The sequence below is a fragment of the Rhododendron vialii genome, chromosome 10a (assembly GCF_030253575.1).
Source record: "Rhododendron vialii isolate Sample 1 chromosome 10a, ASM3025357v1".
Classification (NCBI taxonomy): domain Eukaryota; kingdom Viridiplantae; phylum Streptophyta; class Magnoliopsida; order Ericales; family Ericaceae; genus Rhododendron; species Rhododendron vialii.
In genome coordinates this window covers 16434658-16448190 of record NC_080566.1, presented here as the reverse complement: position 1 = coordinate 16448190, position 13533 = coordinate 16434658, and the positions used below count along the sequence as shown (strand labels likewise).

At 36.9% G+C, this 13533-nt stretch overlaps 3 protein-coding genes across 3 annotated transcripts; 1 reads left to right on the top strand and 2 right to left on the bottom strand.

Annotated features, from left to right (window-relative positions):
- Positions 1-571: 571 nt before the first annotated feature.
- LOC131302950 (uncharacterized) lies at positions 572-3147 on the top strand. The gene is made up of 4 exons (XM_058329744.1): positions 572-717; positions 1303-1975; positions 2148-2469; positions 2840-3147. Exons 1-4 carry the CDS (start codon positions 572-574, stop codon positions 3145-3147), a joined length of 1449 nt encoding a protein of 482 aa, XP_058185727.1.
- Positions 3148-6331: 3184 nt separating this feature from the next.
- Positions 6332-7362, bottom strand: LOC131304372 (uncharacterized). Its single transcript, XM_058331594.1, has 3 exons — positions 7240-7362; positions 6943-7155; positions 6332-6817 (listed from the first exon to the last, which is right to left on the bottom strand). The coding sequence occupies exons 1-3, from the start codon at positions 7267-7269 to the stop codon at positions 6716-6718; spliced, it is 345 nt and encodes a 114-aa protein (XP_058187577.1). The 5' UTR covers positions 7270-7362; the 3' UTR covers positions 6332-6715.
- A 2097-nt stretch (positions 7363-9459) lies between these two features.
- LOC131304435 (uncharacterized) lies at positions 9460-10098 on the bottom strand. Its single transcript, XM_058331669.1, has 2 exons — positions 9680-10098; positions 9460-9587 (listed from the first exon to the last, which is right to left on the bottom strand). Exons 1-2 carry the CDS (start codon positions 10016-10018, stop codon positions 9546-9548), a joined length of 381 nt encoding a protein of 126 aa, XP_058187652.1. The 5' UTR covers positions 10019-10098; the 3' UTR covers positions 9460-9545.
- Between the last annotated feature and the right edge of the window lie 3435 nt (positions 10099-13533).

Genomic DNA, 13533 nt, shown 5'->3' with positions numbered 1-13533 from the left:
CAGTCCCGAGCGCTCAGGACCACTCTGGAGCACTCCAGAGTGTTTCCAGTAGAGATTTTGAGAAAACATCATTCGTGGACTATTTGCTCTTGCTTTTTTCACTAAGGTCTCCCAACCATGCACCAGTATTAAGGACTGGGACAGGCTGAGAGACCCCCCTCAGAAGGGAGAACAACCTCTTGATTTGAACCAATGATAGAAATGTTTCTACCTTTATTTGACATTTTGCTCCTTGGATAGTTGTGAAAGACCAGAAACTGAGAATGCCCTGGATTCCTTGCCCCCTTTTTTGTTCTTTGATGAAAAAAAAAAGACCTTTGAAGTAGGGCAAGAAGTTTTGTTTTCGAGACCTTTTCCTTTGAACAAGAAAGAGGGAAGAAGAAGAGTTTAGAGAGAGAAAATTTTCGTGTCCCTTTCAGCTGCAAGATATGGTATATATATAGGGGATATAACCCATGGTTTTGAAAATCAAGTGATTTTTGAAATAAACCCCTTTTTTAAAGAAAGAAATCTTCAGCTGATCTCTTCTCTGACTGAGGTTGAGTGTTGACTCACCTCAGCCGGTGCAATGATGGCTTGCATGGATAGTGTGAATCTTTTTCCCCCATTGGCACTGGGAGAGGTCTCGAGCGCTCGGGAGTGGTTTCGAGCGCTTGTGATTCGTTGTAGCTTTGTGGTGCGTGAGGAGATGCAGGTTGATGGAGTCGAGCAGATGAGGTATTTAATGTCGTTTTTGTTGGTAGATTTGTTTATTTTTCAGTGTTTATGTGATTGTTTTGATATATGAGAACTGTTTTTAGATCTATGAGAACTGTTTTCTGAATTACGAGAGCTGGTGTCTGAACTATGAGAACTGTTTTATGAACTATGAGAACTGGTTTCTGAACTATGAGACCTAGTTTTTGAACTATGAGAACTGGTTTCTGAACTATAGTTCTCATATGAATTTGATGTGAATTGTCGTTTTGTGTATTTTGCACGAGAACTGTTTAATTGTCGTTTATGTTGTTAGATTTTGATTTTTTTTACTGTTTTTGTGATTATTTTCATATTTTTATTATTTAAATGTCGTTTTTGTTGTTAGATTGAGGCCTAGCTTGAACTATCATTGTGTTTGTTTGTTAGATTTTGATGTGAACTGTCTTTTTGTGTTTTTTGCATGATAAGTGTTTATGAGAATTGTGTTTTTAAAATGAGAACTGTGTTTATTTATATAAGAACTGTGTTTTTTATAGGAGAACTGTGTTGGTTTATGAGAATTGTGTCATTTTCCTTTGTGTGAATTGTTTGTTTTTTTGTTAGGGAAACGGAGAAATCGTTGATTTTGTTTTGTAAATACAATGGATTGTGTGTTGGAATAAAGTTGTCTCGGTCGTCGAGAATTGGAGATTTTATGAAGATATTGTGTGGCAAGTTTAGTGAGTTGAGAAGACACTCATTGCAACTCTTTTATGCTATACGTGATCATGCTAGTACCATGTTATATAATGATGAAGATTTGGAGGTGATGTTTGCTGTAGCTGATAGTATTGGATTGAATTACATTGAAGTTACAGTAGTAGATAGTCGTGGTTTTGATAGTGGTATTAGTGGGTGTGGTGTTGATGTTGGTGCTAATAGTAGTGGGGTTTTCGATAGTGGTGGTGCTAGCACTAGTAAGGGCATTTGTTTCAGTGGGCAAGGGTTAGTCGACTGTCGGTTGGAATCAATGGAATATGTAGGTAAAGAAGATGATTTGGGAGCTATGTTTTGCCCACATCAGCATCGGCCAAGGTTGTCCGACCCGTGGAAAGAGCTTATTAAAAGTGTTGGTCAGTTGTTTGTCGGGGGTTCGGAAGGTTTTCGTGATGCATTGCGGAAATATTCAATTGTTCATTCTTTTGAGTTTGACTTTGTAAAGAATGAAACAGAGAGAGTGACTGCAGTTTGTAAGGTAAAATCTTGCAAGTGGAATATCCATGCTAGACTTGACAAGGTCAGTGGTTGCTTTTACATCAAAAGGTATTATAATGTTCATTGTTGTGGTGTTGCTGGGCGTACGACAAAGAACTGTCATGCTAATTCATCTCTGATTAGTCAATTGATAAAGGATGATGTTCGAGACAAGTTAAAAGAAACGTCCTGTTGATGTTGTTGATGATTTGAAGGAGTATTATGGGGTGGATGTGTCATATAATCGTGCTTGGTTAGCTGTCCAGAAAGCCAAGTCAAGTGCATTTGGAGATTATTCAGATTCTTTTAATCAACTTCAATGGTATTGTAATGTTGTTCTGAATTCGGATCCTAGAAGTGTTTTTGATGTTGAGTGGGATCAAAACACAAATCGTTGTTTGAGGTTGTTTGTAGCATTTGATGCATGTGTACAAGGATTTAAGCACTGCAGGCCTGTTTTATCCGTTGACGCAACGTTCTTGAAGGCAAGGCATATGGGATGCTTGATGTCTGCTTCAGCTAAAGATGGTAATGCAGGTATGAAATAGATCACATATACAATTCTCATATGACTACTTACACTCATTTCACATAGGCTACAATGCAGTATGAGAAATATGAGAACTGTTTTCAGAACTATGAGAACTGGTGTCTGAACTATGAGAACTGGTTTCTTATAGTCATATAGGATGTTTGATGTGTGATTGAGCTAAAGATGGTAATGCATGTATGAAATAGATTACATATACAATTCTCATATGAATATAACATACAGTTCACATAGGCTATAATGCACTATGAGAAATATGAGAACTGTTTTCAAAATTATGAGAACTGGTTCCTGAAGTGTGAGAACTGATTTTGCCATATGTATGAACTGGTAACTGAATTATTTTTTCCTTCTCAGGTCTATTTCCATTGTGCTTTGGTGTGGTTGATTCTGAGAATAATGATAATTGGCTTTGGTTTGTGGAGAAGTTGCATGGTATTTTGGATGAAGAGAGAAGGGTTTTTGATTTTATATCTGACCGTCACAGAGGAATAAAAGAGGGTATTGCTAAGGTGTTTCCTTCAAGCTTTCATGCTTACTATCTCTATCATTTGAAGGGTAACTTGCGTACTGCTTTGGCGTCCACAAATGTCAAGTATAAAGAGAGTTTGATCAGAGTGTTTTCAAAATGTGCTTATGCTCCCACTGTGGCAAAGTTTAATTAGCATATGGGTAATTTGCTGAAACACGGTGGTGCAGCTGTTGTTCATTTTCTGTCGGAGTTGCCTAATGAGCGTTGGGCAAATGTTTTTTTAACGGGGCAACGTTATGGAGCAATGTCCTCTAGTCTAGCTGAGTGCTTTAACTCATGGATATTGAAAGAGCGTGAATTGCCCGTGGTGGATATGGTTGATCGTATAAGGAAGAAGATGATGAAATCAATGTGTTTGAGGAGAGAAAGGGCAAGTAAATGGGATCAGGTGATTTGTCCTTATGGGAAGTCTCGGTTGGAGAAGTTATATGATTTAGTTAAAACATGGAAAGTGATTCCTTCAAGTGCTGATATATTTGAAGTTGACACGGATCCGTCTGTATGTGTTGATATTGGGAGGCGTACATGCAGTTGTTGTTGGTGGCAGTTGAATGGATTCCCTTGTTGCCACGCTGTCTGTGCTATCAAATATAGTGATAAGGATTTGAACTTGTATGTAGAGCGTTTTTTTTCATGTTGAGAGTTATCGTCAGGTGTATTCAAAACCAATTTACCCAGTTGCGTCATTGTTGAAAGGTGATGTGGTTGATTGTGGTACTAGTATTCTGCCACCATTGTCAAAAAAGCCTCCAGGGCGGCCTAAGAAGAAGAGGATTCGTTCGAATGGGGAGAAGGTTAGAGAAATGAAGTGTGGTAGGTGTGGGAAGATGGGGAATCATAATAAACTTACTTGTAAGGAGGATTTGAGGCCTGGTTTTTAGGTTTTAATAATTGAGTTGTACAAAAAACAATGTTATTGGATTTGATTCATGAAATAATTGTTGAGAATAAAATTTTTTTTTGTGTTTTTGTTACTAATTCTGTGTTTTGTTCTAGCACTTTGAATTATGTGAAGTATCTCAGCAACCTGTGTGTATAGCTCTATGAGAACTTTGTATTTTCTATGATAAGTGTGTATTTTCTATGTGAAATGTGTATCAAAACTGTGTTTTTACTATATGAGAACTTTGTATGAGAAGTGTGTATTTTTCCATGAGAAGTGTTTTTCCCCCTATGAGAAGTGTGTATTTTCGATGATAAGTTAAATTCTAACAGAACATGCATCAAATTGACATACACCAAACCATACTAACAAATAGCAAACGATTGTTAACATAGATGAAATCCAGCTTAACATTCAGAAGATCCTAATTATCATCAGAGTCAGATAGCACTAATTACAGCATCAGTGGTTTAACGCAACTACAAACCCTAATTTTCATCGGAGTTAGATTCCTTAATCATTTGAGGAAGGAGCCAAAAAGTCGCAAAAAATCCCCAAAATGTTGATGTTCAACCCTAATTTTCCAAAAAGTAGTTGAGGCACCAAACCCTAACTTCTACTGTGCATCTTCCTCTTCCTCGTCCTCGTCCTCCTTGTTCCCTCCTGCTCTATGAGCGTCCATCAATGCCTGGATGTCTAACCTGAGGTGGAGAAGATCGATGCTTTGTATCCTGTGCTGGCAATGCAGGCGTTCCACTTTAGCTTTGAGAGGAGCCACATGCTCCTCAATGATCTTCTTCACAGCATCCTCCATGGTTGAGATTTTTGGAGCGTTGTTTGGTGGAGTGTCGTTCGGAGCGTTCTGATTTGGGGCTGCCATTGTAGTTTGCGTCTGAGATTTCTTCTCTCTCTCTCTCTCTGGAAATGAAAAGCCGTGTGTGATGTTTAACCTTTCAGGTATTTAATGGAGTGAGAAGGTGGTAGTGATACACGTGGTGAACGGTTTAAAGTGCAACGATTTTGGGTATAAAAAACAAAACAAAAACAACAAAAACAAAATATAGAGATCTTTGTTTGAAATATAATAAATAATGATAATAATAAATAAAACAAAAAATAGAATATATTCGAGATTACTAATTAATTGTGACTGTTTTTTTTTTGGTTTAAGTATTTTTGGCAATTAGAAATATAATAAACAAGGAAAAACATCCAGATTTATGAGACATACACGTTGAATACACTTGACGATAGAAAAAAGTATACATTTCAAACATCCTAGATGGAATTGATAGATCCAAATACAAGGAGAAGAAGAAAGTACCAGATTTAAACAAGAGATCTACTAAGAAAGAAAGGAAAAAAAAAAAAAACATAGAACAGCCAAACTGAAAAATTAGATCCCTAGTTAGTTGGTGGTTGTCTTCTTGGTCGCACGTTTCTACTAGTAGTGGCTTCTTTCGCTTCCGCTTCCTTTGCCAAATTTTTGGCAAGTTTCCAATCTTTGAAGATCTGCACTTTTTTCTTGAGAAGGTTGATGTTGTCCTGGTTTTCGAAGAATCGGGCTTGGGTTTCGTCAAGTTTTTCACTGGTCTCTTTGAATGATGTATCTACAGCATCTTTGATGAGTCTTGCCAAGTCTTCTGCCATTTTTTAGGATTTTTTTGTTGTAGTTGTGTTGAGGGTGGGAAATGAAGAAATGGGAAGAGGAAGAGGGGTATTTATAGGCCATATAAAATAGGGTTTCACGTTGAAGATGTAATTTACAAAAATACCCTTTAAATTTTTTATGAGAATTGGTTATTTTCTATGAGAATTGTGAAATTTCCTATGAGAACTGTGTTTTTTCTATGCGAACTGCAAATTTTTCTATGAAAACTGTGTTTTTCCTCTATGCGAACTGTAAACTGTAAACAATGAAAAATGGAGTTTAGAGAAAGATGATTGTATATCTTGATTAACCAGTAAACCAAACAACTCATTAACCAATATACATGTCATGATCTACACCTCCATCATGTCATTACCCATGTGCACTACTTTCACATCCAAAACTAGTCCACATCCGAAACTAATATTTTTGCAGTGGTTAATGAGGTTTTTGCTATGTTAGGTTTCTATGAGAATTGTGAATTTTCCTATGAGAAGTGTGTATGAGAACTGTATTTTTTCTATGCGAACTGCAAATTTTTGTATGAGAAGTGTGTACGAGAACTGTTTGTTTCCTCCAATGCGAACTGCAAACTTTGAACCATGAAAAATAGAGTTCAAAGAAAGATGATTGTATATTTTCATTAACCACTAAACTGAACAGTACGCATTAACCACTATACAAGTCATGAACATCACCTCCACCATGTCATTACCCATCTGCACTACTTTCACTTCCAAAACTATTTTTGCAGTCTGAAATTGTATATATTCATTTACCAGTAAACTAAACAACTCATTAACCACTATACAACTGATGAACAACACCACTACCAACTTTGATGAGTAAGTTGAATCTATGCCTTTTTTTTCTTCTCTTCAAGAAGCTCCTAGTCGTCATAATATTTTTGCAGTCTGAGATTTTCCATCCTATTATGATAGATCTTTGGAGTCCATGATCTCTTCGGGTCACTGACAAATGCTTGCACAATATCAGCTCTCATTTGAAGGCATTGTTGCTTTGTAAGGTCATTTTGAATTGGTTTTTTCATTAGCTTTTGGCGAATGATGTAGGCAACAACAACTGCACAATCAACCCTGTGAATACAAGACTAATGTTAGGGGCTTATATAAGATGCAGTGACGAGTTTTGGTAGTTGAAGGATACTTACAAGCCTGGTTCTTGTTGTGGTGCATCGTCCACGAGCTTTGCAGAGGTTTTAATCTTCTTCTTGCATTGTTGGTTGATGTAGTTCGTGACATTCTTTCTCTGTTACAGAATATGATCATGGATACATTAACGATACACATTTCACATAGTTTGTTCACATAGACTACAATACACAGTTGAAAGAGTTCATATATTTTTCTTAGAATAAGGAGGGATTATGTTACCAGATTGGCAGTTGCTTCACAGTATTTATCTCTTCTCCCTTGTCTGTGGATGGAGTTGTAGAACCTCCATTCTTGGTCAATGGTGTCTAGCTCAAGCAAAGTATAATGGTTTGAACCAAATATTGGGATAAGAATTGTTCTGGTGTTCAAAATCTTTGAGCGGATGACATCAAGTGCTCTGTTAGCTGAGTTTTGATCACCTCCAAGGAAGGTCTGTTTCGAAAGAAGATAATTAGGCAACCTCTTAACTGTGAGTGTATGTTACATGAATTGTGAGAGAGTGCTTCCTTTTCTTACTGATGAAAAGCTGTTGAAGACAAACGGCATATCTTGTTGGGAATCTTCTATTCCCAATGAAAAGGATGGTCCAGATGTTGGTGGTTGTAGTGTTGTAGTCAGCAAGTGGACGTAGGCATCTATTGGTTGTATCAGAATGTAAAAAATATTTGTTTATCACGTACAGTTCTGATAGAAAAAACAGAGTTCTGATAGAAAAAATACAGTTCTCATACAAAAGCACAGATCTCATATATATTTCTCTTAAAATACAGAAAGATAGTTGCTTCTTTTTTTATTGTGTTACCTGGCCTGTTAATTCTCGATCACATAGCAGAAACCTCACATCTTCTTGATATATGTGCAGGTCATCTAATTCACAATCCCATATGTGCGTACTGCATGATATACATAACATTAGCCAATCTGAAATGATTTAAAGACAGTAAATTGTTGGGTTTAGCATTTTTACCATCCCTCCTCGAGTTCTCAAAATTTTCTGATTGTTTCTTGGCATTCGTCAGGTAGCAAGGCAAGGACAATGTCTGCCTTTTTTCCTAGGGGAGGAATCTTGTCATCAAGTTTCTTGATTTCTGCTTGTGGCTCGTCACTTTCGACAAGGACAATTTGTTCTTTTTTGCGACCATCCTTTGTGATTGAACCATAGTAATAGTTGTCATCCATTTTTTGCCTTCATGGTCTTTGTTTTGCATTATCATCTTTGTTGTCCTCTTCAGAATTTTTCCCGGCATGAGCATATAGTTGTGTAACTTCATGGACCACTTGCTCAATCTTCTGATCAGTGTATGTTTGTGTGATGTTATGTATTGCTTCCTCACTTCTTTGTGTGAGCAAAGAGGAATCAGTCTCGAGAACCGGTAAACGCTTTTGAGGTTCTTTGGTATGTTGCGGTTGGATGGAAAGCTTGCTGGCGAGGGAAAGCTTGTTGGTTAGGCTGCGTATTTCTGCATCTTTTTGAACAATTATAGCCTTTTGCCTTTGTTCAGTTGTGCTCAGATACTTTTGCAGCTGGCCCTTCTCGGTCATTAGGGATTCAATTTGCATCGGAAGGGCCTTTTTGATTTTGTTCTTCTCAATTTCAAATTGTTACAGCATCATATGTTTCTGTTTTTCAAATTCATCCCTTTCTTTTCCCATTTCCAGCAGCTGTTTTTCCATTTCATCCCTGTCCTTTTTCAAAACGTTTGAGACAGTATCCATCTTCTGCAGCTTTTGTTCCAGTGAATCCCTTTCTTTTTCCATTTCCAATAGCTGATTTTTCATTGTATCACTGTCCTTTTCCAAGACTGCAGTCTTCTCTATCAGGAACTTGTGTTGTTCTTGGGCCTGCAACATTGTGTTGGACATAGTTACGATCTTCTACAACTTTTCTTTCATTGCATCCCGTTCTTTTTGCATTTCCTCCAGCTCATTTTTCATTGTATCCTTGTCCTTTTGAAGTCCGTGATTTTGTTGTTCAAGTATTTGTTTTTGATTTTGAATATATTGGAGTTGTTGCTGGAGATCCTTGATGATAACTTGATCATTGTCCTCCAGTAAGCTGTCACAGAATTTACCCATCTGGTTGTGCGCTTTAATTAGGCCCTGACTGAAATTAATGGAGTCCAGAGGTTGGTAGGTACTTGGAACCATAGTCTCGCCTGATTGTGGTTGTGAGAACATTGCTTGTTGTTTCTCAGGAGATGATGTTGACACAAGAGGAGATGTTTGCTGTTTTTCAGTTAAGTGTATCTCATCAAGTCGTAGTGCCGAACTTTGAGGAGATTGTGTATGCTGCATCATTTGTGATATAGTTCCCCTGTCATTGTCATCTACAACTTTTGGGTGTGGCATGCTATAGACTTGAGCCTCTTGACATGTTTCTTGAAGTTCTTCCTCATATACCTGAAAGATATGAACTCACAATCAGAATTGTGTATTTTTATTGAGAAGTGTGTATGAGAAGTGTGTATTTTTCTGTATGAGAATTGTGTTTTTCATATGATAACCGTGTATTTTTCTATGAGCACTGTGTATGAGAAGTGTGTTTTTTTGTATGAGAACTGTGTTTTTGCTATAAGAAGTGTGTATTTATCTATGAGAAGTGTGTAATTTTCTATGAGAACTGTGTTTTTGCTATAAGAAGTGTGTATTTATCTATGAGAAGTGTGTAATTTTCTATGAGAAGTGTGTATTTTCGTGTCCAAGTTAAGCAATTTGATTAGTGTATATACCGTAATGTTGAGATTGCTCAAATCTTTAAAATCATCAATTCTTTTTTTCAGGTCTGAGGTGTTCCAGTTTAGTAGTCTTGGAATTGCTTCATTTTATGGTCGTGCAATCAAATCCGTGTGTTCACAAATCCAGTACTGCAAAAACAGGTAAAAGGAAATTATTAGAATAAAAGAAAATTATTAGAATACCCAAAAATACTTCTCATAGCAAAATAGATTTAAGTTACCATCAATGCCACCACACATCCTGTTGCATCTCTTGGTTTGTCATGGAACTTGTGCATTGATGTATTCAATGTTTCTGCAATGGATTGTGCCCAGTCGTAGTCTTTTATTTCTTCTATTTTCTCCATGCAATGCACATATGTCCATGCAATGGTGACTCCTGATGTGGAGAAGAACAGCGTCAGGCAAATGAACATGCATACAAGGCGGACTACATCTTGGATGTCTTCTTCAGTTATGGATTCCTCTTTTTTTGAAAGTATTTCATTGATCATGTCTTTCATCTTTTTACTACCAATCCTTGCCTCCTGGATCCCCCCTTCTTTTTGCAAATGCAACATCACTTTTCTTCTTGTTCAAATCTCCTATTTGTTTGTTCCCACAAGCTATTCCAAAGATTAGCTTGATGTCATTCCTTGTTATGGCAACCTTCTTACCACCAATGAGGAACTTACTGTCATTGGTATCATAGTTCTGAATGATACTCAGGATGGTTTTATCATGCTTCATGCAAGCTTTTTCCGCTAACTTACCTTTCCTAATGGCATCCATCAGCATCCAAAACGGTGTTTGTTTCAAGAGCTCTAAGTGGGCATTGTTCAAGTTCAGTTTTGACAATAGCCCCACTGTTCCTATTACATTGGACCTGAATGTGCATTGCTTTTGGGTCTGGGTTGGGGAGTCTGGTTGTGATTCTGATTCTGATTCTTGTTTCATGGCCTTCTTTTTCTGTTTTGGGCTCTGATGTTTCTTTCGTTGGGTTTGCTTTTGGGTCTGGATTGGGGAGTCTGGTTCAGATTCAGATTGTTGGGTAAGCCTTTGGCGTTTCTTGGCGACCTTTTCCTGTTTTGGTCTTTGTCGTTTCTTTCCCTGAGTTTGCGAAGGGTACTGTGATGATTGGCTAACTAAGGAGGTTGCTGGCCTGTCAGGTTGAGTTTTCGATCTTGTAATGACTCCTGCCTCCTCCATTGTTAGTGTTCTTGGTCTGATCACGTAAGAAGTTTTCAAATCTTGTGTGTAAGTCTTCTTGTGCCCTGTTAAATATATGAACAAAATTGAGATAGAGTTTTTACATTGGCTCATCATAGGTACAGTTCTCATAGAAAAATAAACAGTTCTCATAGAAAAATACAATGTTCCTGTAGAAAAATACATAGTTCTCATAGACAGATGTCATGTATAATACACAGTTCTCATAGAAAAATACACAGTTCCAGTAGAAAATTCACAATTCTCATAGACAAATCTCATGTATAATACACAGTTCTCATAGAAAAATACAATGTTCCAGTAGAAAATACACAATTCTCATAGACAAATCTCATGTATAATACACAGTTCTCATAGAAAAATACATTGTTCTGATAAACAATTCTCGCAGAAAATACACAGTTCTCATGGATAAGTATGATGACGTGTAACTTTTTAAAAATGTATTCTTTCGGAACAGAATACACAGTTCAAATCTTATAAGTTTTCTTGTGTCCCGTTAAATATATGAACAAAAGTTAGATAGAGTGTTTACGTTGTGTCATCATAGGTATAGTACACAGCTCTGATAGAAAAATAAACAGTTCTCATAGGAAAATACAATGTTCCAGTAGAAAAATACACAGTTCTCATAGACAGATGTCATGTATAATACACAATTCTCATATTAAAAACTCAAAAATGAAAAATCTAAAGCGAAACCATCGAAAGTGCTTATTATCTTGACCTCTTCGCCGCAGGATAACTGGCCAGTCTCCTCCTTGAAGGAGCTGATCGAGAACAGTTCACATAGAACCCTACACACAGTTCACATAACTCGAAAACACATACTTCACATAGACGCAACACGTTTATGAGAGTTAGGGTTCTCATATACATATTTTACAGTTCGCATAGAAATTTCGCATAGACTTTCGATATTCTTTAATGTACATACCTTTTTTTGCCATATTGAAACGTTGTTGCCTGATCGATTGCATGAGAGAGAGAGAGAGAGCGAGCGAGAGAGAGAGAGAGAGTGAGAGAGAAAGCGCTGTTGAGCAGAAGAGTTAGGGTTCTGTAGCGGTAGAGTTAGGGTGGTTCTATAGTGGTTGGGGAGAGAGAGGGTTTTGTTTAGCCGTATGGAGAGGGTTCGGAAACGTGACCCGCGAGGTGTATTTTTGACCCGCAAGAGGATCCGGGATGCTTGTTTTGACCCGCGAGGGGTATTTTTGTCCACAATGTAGCGCCGGGACTAAAGGGGTATAGAATATTTTGTGCTGGACTGAATTAGGTCCGAGCCTAATTTTTTGGGCCGGCCTAAAAATCCCCCATAAAATAAAAAGCTTGTTGTCCGCTTCCGTAAGAATATTGACGCCAAGTTTCTCTGTTCCTTGGAGATAAAGAAGAATCCTTTTACTGCTACATAATGGGGGTTTGCTTGGCGCTTGCACAAATCTTGAAATCAGATTAACAAAATACATATACAATTTTGGACCTAGTGTTCGTAAAATAATTAGTGAATTCATGAATCTTCGATAAAGAGTAGCATCAAGCTTCTCTTATTCGTCACGCAGCCGTAGCTTCTTGTCTAGAGATATTGGAGTGGAGATATTTGGGTGTGTATCATATGCACCCTTATTAAAATACATCAAAATGTTATGAATCCCAAAATGTTATGAATCATATTGTTGAAAAGTTACGAATTTTTAGTATAAAAGTTACGATACGAAATAAAATGTTATGAATGACCGGTCCTACAAGTAATTTTTTATAAGGTGACACAATATGAACCACGCAATAGGTGCATATGGTACACACCTTAAATGGGTGTGGATTGAAGACTTTCCCTCATCTCATACTTGTTCATCATTGCCCTTGTTGTTGTTGTTATTATTATTATTATTATTATTATTATTATTTTTTATATAGGCAGTTCATATCATTGCCTTTTTAAGCTTGTGGACCATTGTTTAATTGGTGCCTGTATAAATTTAGTCATCTACATATAAGCAACCAATGAAAAAATCTTGCATATCTCATTTTTGATGTAAAGTGATGGGTTTTTTTCTTTTCAAAGAAAGTGATGGTTCGCTTTGGCTACTTTAATTTGAAAACAATTTCGACAAAAGTACTTGTCGATTTTGTTGTTCTTGGCCGGAGGTGCTCACTTTAGGCCGTATAGAGCCTTGCGAAGTCGATAGACTGCCCTTCCTTTCATTTAACCACATGGCCTAGCTTGTGGTTGCTCTACGTAAACTTCTTCTTCAAACACTTCTTTCAGAAAAGTTGATTAGATCTATAACGAGTTTGGCTCCTCTCCAATCCATAGAGAATATATTGGAGGATTCTCCAATTCTAATTCAATGGTCAAGATTACCCTAGTAACTCAAGCCCCAAAGCTCATATGGTATTCTACGGGCACCCAATTACTACTCAAATATTTCTCAATTACACAAGCATCTTCCCTCCCCGTTTTTTGAACGGCAAAAAAAATTCATTAATCTTCAAAGTTGTTACAAAAAATTCATTAATTTTTTTTGAACGGCGTCTTCTCTCGCATTAAACTTGCCTCTGAAAAAAAAAAGTTATATAGCTCATGAGGATTTTATTCGACCGACATCATATTGCTCATGAGGATTTTTTTTACTAATATTATATTAGTAATTTTCTTTTCCTTCAGCATGGTTTTTTTCATTGATATTATCTTATTATGTAACTCATGAGATTTTTTTACTGGTACAAGTATATTTCCACGTGTGCTTCGCATTGTGTTGTGTACTAATTGATGTAGTTGTTCTTGTATGTAAGAAAGTTGAAATTAAGATTTAGTTATAAAAATTAGAAAGAAATCGTAGGAGTAAGTAATTCAACGTAGAAAAAATAT